Here is a 16251-nt window from a genome sequence, read left to right on the forward strand (position 1 = left end):
GACGCTTAACCGACTGAGCCACCCGTGACGCATGGGAGGGTGTCGGAAAAGTTTAGTCCCAAGGGATTACACTAGAGCGATAATAAGGACAAACAAAAACATAATCTTGAATGCTTGTGTCATGGCCTGATGAGTTTTAATAATAGGATATTTGATAAATTAGTTAAGATCTCATTTTAAAGGAAAAAAATAAAATGTTTCCTTGTCTCTTAAATATTACAATAAGAAGACAATAGTCCAGCTGCCCTACCAGTGGCATTTGGTGCCTCTGGCACCAGAAGACGTTAGGAATAGTGATAAGCTAAAGACAGCGTGACCTGTCTCAAGGGGGGCAGCCCGGTCCTCAGCTCCCGTGTATTGCCCCCCCCCCCAAAAAAACGTCAAACCCTGCCAGAGCTTCAAATCTACTGCTCTTTCAAGAGACTCTGGAAACTCTGTAGAATCTGTGACATCTGTAGATTTCCTTAGCTATTGGCAGTTACGTGTGTGTTGGGTGTGTGTGTACATTTTAACACACGGGTGCCCGTGACTTGCAAGTCAAATAAAGCACATTATCGGGCCACCAGTTTGGCAGCTTGGACTCGACATGTACCTAGATGGAAATAGAGCTTACCCAAAAAATGAACTCTCGACATAGTTTTCATCCAACCTAGAAGGGACCTTGGTGAAACAGAAGCTGTGGACTGTATCAGTTCCCTTTTGCCACCAAAATGCCGGGTAACAATCACAGGTCATGGATGGCATACGGCAGTGAACGTTCAGCTCATGTGTCTGGGGGTTCTCCGGGAGTCAGCGGATCCAGACTGGACCTGCCCAGGTGGCCCTGCTCCACCTGTACCGCATCCTCTTTGGAAAAGGGGACAAGCAGTGGCAAGTTCTGCTAACGAGGACGACAGAGGCCACAAGAGAACAAGTCTGGTTATACAGAGGCTCTTCAGCCCTTCGGTCACACCACACCCACTGACATTTCATTGGCCAAAGCAAACCTGGCCGAACTCAAGGTCGCGGTGTAAGAAAATGCACCCCACCCATGGCAGAGGGCAAGAGGAATACTTCTGGTTTTTTTTTTTTAATGTTTATTTATGTATTTTGAGAGAAAGCACCCACATGTGAGTTGGGGAGGAGCAGAGAAAGAGAGGGGGAGAGAGAATCCCATGTTGTCAGCACAGTCCCTGAAGCGGGGGTTGAACTCACAAACCGTGAGATCCTGACCTGAGTGGAGATCAAGAGCTGGTCGCCTAACTGACTGAGACTCCCCACTTTTCCTTTTGCCCCGAAGGACAAATCCCAGTGATTTTTGGGGGGGGTGGGCAATACACGGGAGCTGAGCTGTCCCAGTGATTTATTTCCTCCTTCTTCAGTTTTCTAATTAACATGTTTGGAAATTATGTGTGCTGTTTAAAAGCACCCACATGTGAGTTGGGGAGGAGCAGAGAAAGAGAGGGGGAGAGAGAATCCCATGTTGTCAACTCATGATTTATTTCCTCCTTCTTCAGTTTTCTAATTAACATGTTTGGAAATTATGTGTGCTGTTTAAGAACTCTAACACAGACCGACCGACCTTTTGCAACCTATAAATTACCTTAAATTTTCTAACATTATCTCTGAATACTCTTCACTGTCTGATCGTCTTTCTTTGTTAATTTTCAGGCAAACCCTTTTCCTTTCAGTAGCAAGATAAACAGAGTGCCAGGTGAGAGCAATCTAAGGGGACAGATGTGGTTCACAGATGTAATGCTCTTGTGAAGAAAGACCCTTCTTGGTGGCCTTGTACCTGGTTGGCCTCTTCTGACATCAAACTTCCCCACAGCTTTTGAAATCTGTTTTTATGTAGCTTCGTGAGGATCACCTAGCTTTTCCAAAATTGGTTACATCTCTCCCATTACTGGGCTATGAAATAGAGAATGGAAAGAACACAGAGCCGGTATGTAAGAGTAAATTGTGAAAAAGAGCAAAATAAAGTAGTAAATTGCCAAGCAGTTGATTACAATATCACTAAGTTGGAATACTTTCGTAGAGAAATCCATAGGTCACCTGTACTTAAAAGAACGACTGCTTTGCTAGCTTTTATGGCATGTGAATTTAGATCTCAATGCCTTGTCATCAGATGGGCCAAGGGGAGCGAACTTCACCTTTTTCAGCTTTGTGACACTGATGACTAACGGGTCAACCCCACGTTGCAGGGGCGCTGTACAAATCTGAGTCTGGGGCAGGGGTTGGCAAACCATGGGTGCAAGCAAGCTAAGTGTGGCCCACCACTTACGCTTGTAAATAAAGTTTTATTTGGAACTTTGTTAGAACACAGCCTTGCCTATTTGTTTATGTATTGTCTTTAGCTGCTTATGCGGCAGTTACAGAATTGAGTAGTTGCAGCTGGGAGATCAGAGGCCTCACAAAGTAATATAATTACATTCTACCTCTTTAGAGAAAAAGTTTGCTGACCACTGGTTTAGGGCGTGGTAGTAATGATTTAAAACTTTGTTCAGCAGTAGTTCCATATTTTATTTTACTTTATGATATTTATTTATTTTTGAGAGAGAGAAAGGCAGAGGTGAGTGGGGGAGGGGCAGAGAGCGAGAGGGAGACACGGAATCTGAAGCAGGTTCCAGGCTCCAAGCTGTGAGCCCAGAGCGTGATGCGGGGCTCGAACTCCCAAACCGTGAGATCATGACCTGAGCTGAAGTCAGACGCACAATCGACTGAGCCACCCAGGTGCCCCATGACTGTTTACTTTTATATAGCTTACTGCCTGAAAATAAAGTTTTGACTTTAACTTAATACTTAACTTAATGTCATTAAAACATTTGAACTCTCATATTTAATGCATATGTTATACGTAAAAAGAATAGTCTAGATTTGGGCCTCCATTACTGTTTTGTAATAAAAGAATATGTAAATCCATATTCTTTTTTTCTTTTTTTTTTTTTTTTAGTGTTTATTTTTGAGAGACAGAGAGACAGAGCATGAGCAGGGGAGGGGCAGAGAAAGAGAGGGAGACACAGAATCCAAAGCAGGCTCTAGACTCTAAGCTGTCAGCACAGAGCCCCAACACCAGGGCTCAAACCCACGAACCGCGAGATCATAACCTGAGCTGAGATCGGACACGCGACCAACTGAGCCACCCAGGTGCCCCTAGACACCCATATTCTAAAGAAAGTTTTTAGTGAAAAGTCTCCTAGTAAAAATGCCTGACATACTGAAATGTAAACCCTTTTATCACCTTTCTATATTAGTTGAATTTTGGAATTTCCGTTATAGAAACAAGAATTTTTCTTGAGGTATAAAAAGAATAAATGCTTCTCAGCTAAGGACTCATCACCCACCCATCCAGAAGGATCACTTAAATTGAACTAGTACTTGTTGGGTTGTTCATGATTGGATCTTCCTGGGAGGAAAGCTGACTCTCAGAGAAGGAGACCTATAGGCTGCTAATGGGGTTGAAGTTTGCTTGTGAATTTGCTAGAGAATATTAACATGTATGTGTATATATATGCATATGTATGTATATGTGTATATGTATATGTATATATGTACATATATATAATATATATTATATATACATTTAACATACATGTATATGTGTATATTATTATATATGTATATGTACATATATACACATATATACATATATATATATATATATATAATATTCTGTCTCCCATCTCATCCCCTTACACTGGTTCTTGCTAAATTCTCCCTCAGCCAGTGTTCTTCACAAATGAGAAGAAATAATCCAGAGAAGCCCATTGAAAGTTTCCATCTAAAATGCTTAACATACAGAAGGTATACATAAGCGCTCCATTCCAACGATTTTCGGATTTGTGGCATTAAAGGGATATGTAAGTCTGAGTAACCTCGCGTTGTCATGCAGTGTTATTAGATCTCTGTTTTTGCTTTGGAAGATGTAAAAGTGTGGAAAAGGAGAGAAGTCGGGTGTCAGCCTTATGTGGATACAGAGTTTATCTTTTTGTTCTTTAAGCCCTCAAAATCCAAGTTCATGATGAACTTTGGGAACAGAATCTGGAAGTGGTTGAATTGAATGCGCAAACTTCGAAAAGTACCCATCACGGCCATCTCTCTGTCCCAGGGAAGCCCTGCAGACCTCTCATGGAAGTCTGGATTTCACAGACAACTGAAGATGCAGTCATTATACTGGGGCTTCATAATAAAATAAGCATCATAAATATCAGTGACTTTCAGTTAAAGCCTTGAAGACTCACAGGTAGAAGTGTGGAAGGTTGATTGGACAGGGCATGTTTCCAGCTTGTGTTTTCAAATTAGACATCCCTTGACCGATACACGTGAGGATCCAAGACACGAAGACTTCATTCTGTAATACCGTCACAGTTTTGGTTTGTAGTAACAGCTGTTCTTCCGGATTACGCCTCAGCTTTCCTTTATAACGACAGCATAGTAACCTGGGCAGTCGTGAACTCGTATAAACGAGGCTTGCCGTGTTCTGGAAAAACTTGTTTCTCTTCCAGTGTTGACTGCAAGCAAGCTACTATGTAAGACACAGATTTCAGTATGGGTTTGATATCCAGATTGCTATGCCCCACAACCCAAGTGGGCATCATTTGTGCCCACAGTGTGAATACGGTCTCATCTGGGGAGTTTTAGTCTGCGTCAGTATGAATGGTGCCCCCAGACCTGTCCAGCAGGAGGCCCTGGTTGTTAGTGGGGTGTAGAAGCTCTTTTAAGTTGCTTCTCTTATATGCAAGCATTTTTTATTTCATGACGGCACTCAAGAATTTCATATATATGGTTTGGGTTCTATCGCTAATTCATATGAAGTTCATTTTGTGCAGAAACTATCATAAAAATTTTTAAAATTGTTATTATACCAGCCTTGAAGCCATTTGCATAAAAACCAGAGTACTTCTCTCAAGAGCAGAGCCCTAGACTAAAGGGAAACTATGCAGCTCAAACATTAAATAATTATACTAAACAATACATTATTCATAAGCAATGTTGCCTTTCCCACCTCGCCACTACGGATGCCTTCTGAATATGGTAACACAGACGGACGTGTATGTTACATCGCATTCATCGACTCTCTCCCAGGCCGTTACTAATGCTTTCATATCCCACTTTTGTAGTTTTGGAAGGATTGGGGGAGCCTAAACTTAGTTTACCTGCTGTTTTAGGTTGCTACAGAATGTTCTTAGGAGGTAATCTGGGTTTCCATGGATCCTGCCCCAAAGTTGAGACTATATGGTTCATGTTCATGGAGCCCCCAGTATATGTCAGGCACTGCTTTACATATCTTAAGCTCATTTTTAGAAATTTTAAGTTTATTCATTTATTTTGAAAGAGATAGTGAGTGGCAGAGGGGCAGAGAGAGAGAGAGAGAGAGAGAGGGAGATACAGAGTCCCAAGCAGGCTCTGCACTGTTGGCACAGAGCCCGACTCGGGGCTGGAGCCCACAAACTGGGAGATCATGACCTGAGCCGAAGCCAAGAGTCGGACGTGTAACTGACCGAGCCACCCCAGGCGCCCCTGCCTTAAGCTCATTTAAACTCACGACTACCCTACGAGGGTACATGGGGATATTATCCACATCCCGATGACCATGGACAGAGGCTCAGAGAGGTTAGGTAAGTTACCTAAGGTGATAACCAGCAATACTCATTTTCTAGCATAACCCTAACCAAGTACAGGTGGCTTAAACAACAGAAATGTATTTTCTTACAGTTCAGGAAAGCGCAAAATCAAGGTATCAGCAGAGTTGGTTGGTTCCTTCGGAGGTCTGTGAGTTCAGAACATTTCTACCAGTGTTTCTTCACATGGTCTTCTCTCTGTGCACGTCTCTGTGCCCACTTGCCCCTTTTTAGAAGAACATTGGTTGTGTTGGAGTAGAGTCTACCCTGATGACCTCATTTTGACTTGTTTACCTCTGCAAAGACCCTGTCTCCAAACCAGGTCACATGCTTAGGTTTAGGGGATTAGGTCTGAATGGAGGAATGGTGTGGTGGGTGGGGTTCTGCATAATGCAGCCACTGCCACCAGGTAACAGTGATGGAGCTGGGGTTTGAGTCCAGCAGTGTGGCCCTGGGCTCCAGGCTTTCAGTCTCCACGTTACACTACCTTAACTGTGTCAGGTTGAATCCCACGAAATTACATTTTTGTGGGTCAGACACGGTTGAATGTTGGCAGTATGATTCAACCTGACCTATTTCCAAATTATATCATCCAGATCAAACTAGTCAGGACTGTCGCCCTCAGTGTGCCTGGCACTGAGGAATGGACAATATCCAAGAAATAAGTAAATGTCCTCTAACCCGGAGAGTTTACTCTCCTAAGAATTTATACTTGTAATTCTGTCTCTTAAGAAAGACAAGGCGTAAACATGCACACAGAACCCTTTGAACACAGTATCGGCCACGGTACCAGGAAGTCTTGTCATTTTCTTCTGGAATTTCTATTCTAAGGACTATGGCATTTTCGGACTCAGTGACCGGACAGATGGAGAAGCTTCTAAGTTTTCACAAATGTATTTATTAGGGCTCTCTGGTCACGAGTTAGAAAAACTACCTCCATCCTGCTGACTTAGTCCAAGAAGGAGAACATGGTCACCCAAACTTCATCAGTAACGTAGTCACTTTCAAAACTGAAGGTAATGATTTCAGACCTGGAGGGTACATCTTGAACAATGGTCGGGTCTGATTGCCCTTTTATGTAACTTACAAAGTTAAGTTTATTAAGTAAGCTTAATCTTGAAAAGTGAGTGTATGGAGTAGCTTCAAGTGTGTGTGGTGGCCTCTGTATATGTTCTATTGGTTTCTGATGATCAAGATAGCTATTTCAACCCAGTTTCCTTAGGTTTTTTTTTTGTATTGAGAAAGGCTTTTCTGTAAACGTATATCATGTAAAATATTTTTCATTTTTCCATCCTTTAAAAATACTCTGCCTTTTCATGGCTCAGTTCAGGAAAGACCTTGTGACAACCGTAGCAATCTCACTGCCCCTAACTTCTGTCTCTCTTCCCGAACGCCTTTGAATCCTGCTGGCTTGCCATGTGGATGATACGTTGAAGCTTGCCAAATTCATACGATTTTGTCTTAGTTTGGGCTGCTGTAAAAAATTCCCATAGACTGGTGGCTTAAGCACCAAACATTTATCTCCCACGATCCTGGAATCTGGGAGCTCTGAGATCAAGGCACCTGCAGATTTGGTGTCTGGTGAGGGCCCTCTTCCTGGCGTGAAACTGGCCATATCCTCGCATGGCATAGGGAGGGGGGGTGGCTTGTCTCTTCCTCTTCTTACGAGGGCACATCACGAGGGCCCCATCCTCGCACCAGAGATTAGGATTTGCACATGTGAGTGTTTGGGGGGATACAAACGTTCAGTCCAGAGCAGATCCTGAAAAATCGGGAACCAACGACAAGTTCCCTCTACATTCTCATGAGTGTGTTCCTTTGGTTTTAGGTGTTCCCACCCCAAGCCAAGAGATTCTACGGCACACGCTCAACACGCTGGTGCGGGAGAGGAAGATCTACCCAACTCCGGATGGCTATTTCATCGTGACCCCGCAGACTTACTTCATTACTCCTTCTCTCATAAGAACTAACAGTAAATGGTACCATTTGGATGAGAGGATACCTGACAGGTCTCAGTGTACCTCTCCGCAACCCGGAACCATAACGCCCTCTGCCTCAGGCTGCGTCAGGGAAAGAACATTGCCCAGAAACCACTGCGACTCTTGCCACTGCTGCCGAGAAGACGTGCATAGCATGCACGCCTCGACTCTGCAGAGGAAACCTGCCAAGGACTGCAAAGACCCCTATTGCCCTCCTTCACTCTGCCAGGTGCCACCCACTGACAAGAGCAAAAGTACTGTCAACTTTTCGTATAAGACAGAAACTCTCTCAAAACCGAAAGATAGCGAAAAGCAGTCCAAAAAATTTGGGCTCAAGTTATTCCGGCTAAGTTTTAAAAAAGATAAGACCAAACAGCTAGCCAATTTTTCTGCCCAGTTTCCTCCCGAGGAGTGGCCCCTGCGAGATGAAGACACGCCAACCACTATCCCTAGGGAGGTGGAAATGGAAATCATTAGGCGTATTAACCCGGACTTGACCGTGGAAAATGTCATGAGACACACTGCACTGATGAAGAAACTTGAAGAAGAGAAAGCACATCGGAGTAAAGCTGGGTCCTCTGCCCATCACAGCGGAAGAAGTAAAAAGAGTAGGACTCATCGAAAGTCCCATGGGAAGTCTCGGTCCCACAGCAAGACACGAGTGTCTAAAGGAGACCCTTCAGACGGTTCTCATCTGGATATCCCAGGTGACAGAGAGTATGACTTTTGTGATCCTCTTACCAGGGCACCCAGGGAGGGCTGCTTCATCATTGAACACAAAGGAGATAACTTTATCATGCATAGTAACACGAACGTGATTGAGTCTCATTTCCCCATGACACCAGAATGGGATGTGTCTGGGGAATTGGCCAAAAGGAGAACTGAGATGCCTTTTCCTGAACCTTCCAGGGGAAGCTCCCACTCAAAAGTGCACCGAAGCCACAGCCATACCCAGGACCGAAGGTCCAGGAATGAGAGATCCAACAAAGCCAAGGAGAGATCCAGATCGATGGATAACTCAAAGGGCCCTCTGGGTGCTTCTTCTCTAGGGACCCCTGAAGACCTGGCTGAAGGCTGTAGCCAAGACGACCAAACCCCCAGCCAGTCCTACATTGACGACAGTACATTAAGGCCCGCACAAGCAATTGGCCATCAAAGGGCTCATGTGTCATCCACGAGCTATAAAGAGGTGTGTATTCCAGAAATAGTCAGTGGCAGCAAGGAGCCTTCCAGTGCTTGTAGCCTCTTGGAGCCAGGAAAACCACCTGAGAGTTTGCCATCCTACGGGGAACTCAACTCTTGTCCAACAAAAACAGCTACAGATGACTATTTCCAGTGCAACACCTCTAGTGAGACGGTTCTCACGGCACCATCACCTCTGGGAAAGAATAAAGAGGATCATGACACTCTGACTCTGGCGGAAGGGGTGAAAAAGCTGCCTCTGTCTGATAGGCAGGCCCCACATTCTTCCAGGGAGCCTGTGGGGCACAAGGAGGAGTCACCGAAAGGGCCAGGTGGGGGCCCAGCTGTTTCGGGTGCAGTGGCAGAAGGGATCGCCAATGGACGCCTCGTCCAGCACCACAGCGCCGAGCCCAGCAGCCTGGACAAGAGGAAAGAGATATTCAGCAAAGACACACTGTTCAAACCTCTTCACAGCACCTTGTCTGTAAACAGCTATCACAAATCGAGCCTGTCCCTCCTCAAATCTCTCCCGAAGACACCTGCCGACACACTGCCAGGCCGATGCGAGAAACTGGAGCCGTCCCTGGGGACCTCGGTGGCACCAGCCATTCCTGGTTCCCAGCGTCAGCAGGAGTCCGGGGGGAACCAGGAAGCCTCTTTTGACTATTACAATGTCTCTGATGACGACGACTCTGAGGAAGGGGCAAACAAAAACACAGAGGAGGAAAAAAACAGAGATGATGTAGGCACCATGCAGTGGCTCCTTGAGAGGGAGAAGGAAAGAGACTTACAGAGGAAATTTGAGAAGAACCTCACCCTCCTTGCCCCAAAAGAAACCGACAGCAGCAGCAACCAGAGAGCCACGCATTCGGCACGCCTCGACAGCATGGACAGCAGCAGCATCACTGTGGACAGTGGATTCAACTCCCCACGGTAGGGAGAGGCATCTCTGCACACGGGCACACACACACATACACCTACCAGGGCCTGGGGCTTTATGCAAATAACTTGAAACGTTTTTTGATTTCACAGTTTTAATTCTGTGAATGCGGGTTAAGGGTTGTGTGAGCTGTATTGTTAACAACCTGTTTCTGACTTCATTTTCAGGAATTGAAACAAATGTTTCTGCAGCTGTAGAGATCACCAATCTGGACTGGTGGGTTGGCTCCCTCCCTCAAACTTGCATCAGGCCAATCTAACTAGGACCAACATTTTCCAGTATTTTTCTTCTATGCGTATATTGCCCCCATGCTGGTAAAAGAAGTTTGTTTGTTTTTTTTTTAGGTCCTCAAAAATAGTAACTTTTTGGGTAGAATGAGTGGTCAGTAGTCAGTTGGGGGTTGGGTATAAATTAATTGACTCAAAGACAGGGTCCCTCTAGTGGGAATGACAGATCTCAACCCCCTGGGGCATCCAGATGCTTGCTGCCACTGCAGTCCTGACTCTGTGCGCCCCCTTTCCCCCCTTTGCTCATACATTTCAGATCCACAGAGAAATGGAACCTTGTGTCTCTCACAGGAAGATGAGGGGCCCTTGCTCCATTAGATCAAAACGTGTGCCCACACTTTTATGTCTCCTCCTGCAGAATTAACACAACCCATTTAGGCACTCTGATTGTAGCTGGTAATTCAGCAAAGGGTTGACAGCAGAGAGCATGTAATGCCTGACTGGCACGTCCAGAGCACTAAAGTGGTTCAGGGGATAAGAAAGCCAAAGAGCGTCTGTGCAACTTCCTTTTTTTTTCTCCTTAACTCTTCCTTCTCCTCAAAGGGCAACTGGTGACCCAATTCTTCTAAATTCTACTCCAGATTGGTGACTCTGAGATGCAGAAATACTACTGAGAGGTTGACATTTCTCATGAGTTGTGATTCCCAAGATTCTACAATATATTTTAGAATTTTAACAAGTACCCAGATACGATTATATGCTTCATATATTATTTTAATTATTAAGAATTAAATGTAGTTCTGTTGTGATTTCACTTTACTCTGGATAATTTGGGGACGGAGCATTCCCAAATCCAAATTGGGAATCGTTAATCTGTCGGTCCCATATTAGACCTTTATTATTCCTTAAAGGGCTAGTTCTTGATTATGATGATGATGATTTTTGCCATGTAACCTTTTTTTCCAAGTTAACACGTGTGTGGAAGTCTAATGTCTAAACAAAGCACAGAGACGGTGCTCCGGCGGCAGAGGGTGTGAGGCCAGGAGCCCCACATCTCCTCTGCCTGTCCCTCCAGGAGCCCTAACTGACCTCAGGGGGCCATGGCACTCAGTGTGAAAACCACTGGTCTACCTATTAATGACTTTTCTAAAATATGACTGCTACTAAATATTTTTTAAGTCCCAAATCAAATCAAATGTATATATCCTTTTCTTTCTATTTCTATCTTCTGCTTTTTTTTCCTCTTGAGTTTCTAATAGTGGGTGCAGGAGAGGCACATTGAAGGTTTGTAGTTGACGGTAGATGTTCAAGACCATTGCTTATGGAAGGTGTGGTTTATTTTGCCTGTACCTTATGTTCGACTGTTTCTTAACCATATAGACACTACCTGACCAATGCTTTGAACACCAGCTTTCAACCTTGCACAGTGCCCGCTTGGCCCCTGCACCTCCACAGAGGGAAGGCTGTGGTGCTCTAGAGATCATTGCTAAGAAGATATTGAGAATAGCTTAATGGATTCTAACTCAAAAATCTCCCACTACATAATAGTGAAAGGAAGGTTTTTGGCTTGGGGGCAGATAAATGCATATATTCACGAAATCGTTGAACCAGTCTCGCCATAGAATGTATTGTTTTATCTCTAAATTTGAAATGCAGAATATAGAACTTATGAATGGGATTATTTCTTGACATAGGCTTTATTTTCATTTCTTTAATAACATACTTAAGGTTAAACGCTTTGTCCTGGTAGGAGGTAAGATCTCTCTGAGGAGACAGCCTTCTCACATTTAGGGATGTGTCTGTCCACTACTATGAGGGAGATTTTCTCTACTGGAATATGCAGACTGCCCATAAATTTCCCGCGGTTAGATAATCTACAGAACAGTTCCTAATTTTGCCCCTTTCGTATTTAATATCCTTTGGTTAGAAGTTATGTCAAAACTTACTATACCTGTTTTTAAACTGTATTTTCTGTACACCTCAATTGATTACGTTGTTTTCTGATACATGAGGAAGGTCTGTGAAGGAGAATGGTTGAGTTATAGGGAGTTTTATTCTACGGCATGAGGAATATTTTAGCCACAGAGCATTATCAGACTACTTCTCCACTGCCGTGAGATACAGAAGTCTTAAGTGGGCCATTTATTCGAATCTTCCAGTACTTAATTCGCTGAGCAACTAAGATCCAACAACAATAACAAAAAAAAAAAAAAAAAAAAAGACCAAGCAAGGTGATGTCCACACTCCCAGCTTTAAGTGCTGGCTCACAAGTCATGTTCAGCCACATTTCCAAAATTCTTTAGTCCCTTTCATTGGGGACTAAAGGGTTTTGAAAAGGGGGGATTGGGGAGGGAAGGTAGAAGCTTCAACTGTGCTGGGAGATCTCATATTGAACATGAAAAATCTTGACCTCAGAGGCCTGCTATTCCAAATCTGAAGCCAAAAACTGCTTGAAGACACAGAGTGAAAATCAGAGGTAGCACAGCTTCCCGGGAGGTGTCTGCTTTGTGTACTGCGGGAGCACGCGCCTGTCGGAGCGCCAGGCCAGAGGAGGCACGCTCAGCCAGGGCACTGAGCAACCAGCGTCTTGGTTCACCTCTTCTGCTTATCAAATCCCGAAATCTTATTTCTAAGGTTGCACTCCACTATAGCTTTCTTTTTCCAGAAAGTAAGAACTTTTAAGTGTGAGGAATATTTTTACTGTTAACGCTCTACCTCCATCAGCTTTTTCAGGATCATGCCCAGAACCCTCATTATGAATGCTGCTCACCCTACTCATTATTACGGCAATAATGAAACATATCCCTTGGGGAAACTGGAGTACTATATATATTTATCACTATTAATGACTCGGGCCAAACGTGGCCAGAGGCATCTCAGAGCACCTACAGCTCCCAACTTAGATGATCTCTTGCAGTGATGTGTGTTTATGGTGTCTGGCATGCCTTAAAAGCTGGTTGAAAAAGTTTAAGCTGGTTTAAGGTCCTTTGGACTTTAAAGTGCATTTTGCCCTTTAGTCATGTATGGATTCTGAAACCAACTCATCGGAGCTACTTAATTCATTAGATGCCAGATGTTCAACCAAAATAATATGTATCTAGCTTTTTAATGTACAGGTTCCTTGATGAGTATTTCTTCACAATCACCCTGTGAGTAGGTGAATCCCATAACTCTCCCCATTTTAGAGATGAGGAGATCAAATACTATAAAAGGTTGCTATCACGATTTAAGAATGAAACTGAAGGAATAGGTCCGGAAATCTTTGGGGTTCTCCCATGTTGATTGCCCTTTTTCCTTCCTCCGCCTCACCCCGTGCCTCAGCTGTGGTGCTAGCAAGCCACGGATGAATTTTCTTAGGGAAGGTGTAAGGCAGGTAAGTAGGTGAGTCTAGCACTTTCCATCCCTTCAGTGCTGATGTTTTGGGGTATTCTTTAGGTATGCTCAGATCTACTGTAAGCACAATGAAAGAACTTGATTTACTTCTGTGAACATATTAACCTTCTGGGCGTGCACTTTGCAGTCAAGAAAAGTCCAGTTGTCTTTGTGGTGGTCAGTGAACAAACTTCCTTTTAAACAGTTACCTGTTTACCTGGCTCCCGGACGAGAAGCAAACTCAAGGCCACAAGGGGTTAGGATGAAATAATCCATTCTCTAGGCACTACTGCCAAAGTATAGGCAGGCCCTGCCTTCCCAAAGTTTGCGTTCACAGCCCTTCGCTTTGACGAGAGACCCTACTCATTAACGGCTTTCTTCCTTTGAAAGCAAAAATCTTCAGATTTCTTTCAGATCGCAGAAACAGGTACTAACTTGGGCCTTTCGTAAAAGTGAAGAAGTGTCATTGCGAACATTAGGAAAGCGGGTGTATCTACTTTTTAACCATTTCGGCCTCTGGAAGGTTTCATGGGAACATCCTACTGTCAGATGGTGGGAAAACCTGCGTAGGGTTCAGACAGCATTGCTATCCATTCCGATGGGAATGAAAGAGCGGTGGTGAGGCTGTCCACTTCAGTAGTTTGACCTGTTGACTGGTTCCAGCAGGCTTACATCAGGGATGGGGGCCAACTTTCAGAGAATATTTTCTAAACTTTGAATCTGTCTGGTAGGGTGGATGGATATTTTGAGCGTCCTTGTGGTGTCTTCAATCTCTTTGTAAACCAAGCTTCTTATTACCATTTTGAGGACTTTGAACCTGGAACCTGTTCAGTTCCTACCAATCAGGCCAAGTAATTTTTTTTTTTTTTTTGGTGTTTATTTATTCTTGAGACAGAGACAGAGCATGAACAGGGGAGGGGCAGAGAGAGAGGGAGACACAGAATCCAAAGCAGGCTCCAGGCTCCGAGCTGTCAGCACATAGCCTGATGCGGGGCTCGAACCCACAAACCGTGAGATCATGACCTGAGCCGAAGTCGGATGCTCAACCGACTGAGCCACCCAGGCGCCCCTAAGTAATCTTATTTCTAATGCTATTGCCCTACACATTTAAAAGGTTAATGTTCTGAATCTCTTGGAACAATAAAACAAACTCACAGGTTTCTGACTTAGAAAAACTGAAAGAGAGGGGCGCCTGGGTGGCTCAGTCAGTGGAACGTCCGACTTCAGCTCAGGTCATGATCTCACGGCTCATGAGTTCGAGCCCCGCGTCGAGCTCTGTGCTGACAGCTCAGAGCCTGGAGCCTACTTTGGATTCTGTGTCTCCCTCTCTTTCTGCCCCTAACCCACTCACATTCTGTCTGTGTCTCTCTCAAAAATAAATAAACATTAAAAAAAAAGAAAAAGAAAAACTGAAAGAGAAATAGAAATGCTAAAGCCTTTAAATCACCTCTACTCTGAAAAATAAAATATTTCTACCAAAGCAGGGGGAGGGCATGTAAGCTTCACAAATTAATGGGGAAAATTTGAGTCCTTTTCTGAAAATATAATGTATTTCCACGAAAGTGTTAAGATTGGAAACAGAGGTACCAAGTGCTTTAAGAAGAATTTTATTCCCATCAGTGTGGCAGATTAGCTAATGGCATGCCTGAAGTCCAGCCAGAGTCAAAATCTGCTAATCGGGAATGAAAACAGCATCATTAGGGGCAAAACTGAGTTTATTCAAGAGCACTTTTCTCAATGAATTTCCAGCCTGAAATGAAATCACTACGTATGTGTATTTAAGAGGATTCTTTTCTCAGATGAATGTGTGATAGCCATCCATCACATCAAATTTGGAAGTGGTTTCCTCGAATGGGAAGGGAAGGGGAAAACATTGAAGATGCGTTTAGCTGGGTGGAAAGCTGTCATTCAGGGTGCCGTTTACTATAAGACGTGTGTGAAAGCTTCTGGAGCCCACGCTGAAAGAGCATATGTGACTAATCAGCGTGAGATGGGGCATATGTGACATCATGAACCGACAGGAAATCCATTAACTACATCATTTGCGCTTCCTCTGGGGCTCAAGAGGTAATTATTTATGTGTAAAACAAAACAAAACAAAACAAACCCTTTTTACTCTTTTAGCACTCGGGAGAGCCTGGCTTCCAACACGTCAAGCATTGTTGAAAGTAACCGTCGTCAGAACGTTACGTTGAGCCCGGTGCACGGTGGGGCTGGTCCGGCTTTCAGCTTCCGAGCAAGTACGGACCCCGCGACGAACGAAGCTGAGAAATTACAGAAACCTTCCAACTGCTTGCAGGCTTCTGTTACCAGCGTGTGACTGTCGTTCTGCCTCAGATCTCCTGGCTCCTCCGACACAGCCAAGTTTACGACACTGGGACTGATGTTTACATCTTGGGAAAGACGAGCATCTCGACCGCAGTTTTTGTGTTTACTTAAACTGTGCCGCTGAGTAGGCTAGGGCAAAAAACAAAAATCTTTATTTCGGAGTATTGCTTTTCACATGTATGGCTCTGTAGCAACCGAATAGCAGTAGTAGGGGTGATATGTATACTTTTGCTTCACTACTTGTAACTGAGCACACATAGGAAAGTCTAGACACTGTAAGTGTGGTATGCATTCCAATGTCATGAAGTTGCCAGTTCCATTTTTAAATGCCACAGATGCGTGTTGCTCCCAGTCTGTGGTCAGAGGGTGCCACGGAACTGATCCTTGACACTTCCAAAAACAAAAACAAAAACAGCGTAAGCCACCACAAAACGTCAAATGCGAGGGTCCGCCTTGAGGGAGATCAAGGTCAGACTGACCAGAAGGGACCCCAGCCCCTCGTGTGTGAATTGTTCATGCACCAGTCATTTCTCACTGTGAGTTTTCGTGACATGATTTTGCAGGAGCCCGTGGAAGTGTGTCAGAAGGGGTCGTGATCGAAATTCTGGGAGTGTCTGTTTTCA

General features: G+C 44.3%; 1 protein-coding gene across 12 annotated transcripts in view; it reads left to right on the forward strand.

Moving 5' to 3' along the window:
* STOX2 (storkhead box 2) overlaps positions 1-16042 on the forward strand; it is a 110042-nt gene extending 94000 nt beyond the window's left edge. For 10 of the 12 annotated variants that reach the window (XM_042982944.1, XM_042982946.1, XM_042982945.1 and 7 more), the window contains 2 exons: positions 7429-9694; positions 15425-16042. In XM_042982944.1, the coding sequence (XP_042838878.1) occupies positions 7429-9694; positions 15425-15620 (2462 nt within the window). In that variant the 3' untranslated portion in view covers positions 15621-16042. Of the gene's footprint in view, positions 1-7428; positions 9699-9868; positions 9918-15424 lie in introns of those variants that run through there. The other 2 variants (XM_042982949.1, XM_042982950.1) reach the window with 2 other exon arrangements.
* Positions 16043-16251: the final 209 nt, after the last annotated feature.

Source organism: Panthera tigris, chromosome B1, assembly GCF_018350195.1.
Source record: "Panthera tigris isolate Pti1 chromosome B1, P.tigris_Pti1_mat1.1, whole genome shotgun sequence".
NCBI lineage: Eukaryota > Metazoa > Chordata > Mammalia > Carnivora > Felidae > Panthera > Panthera tigris.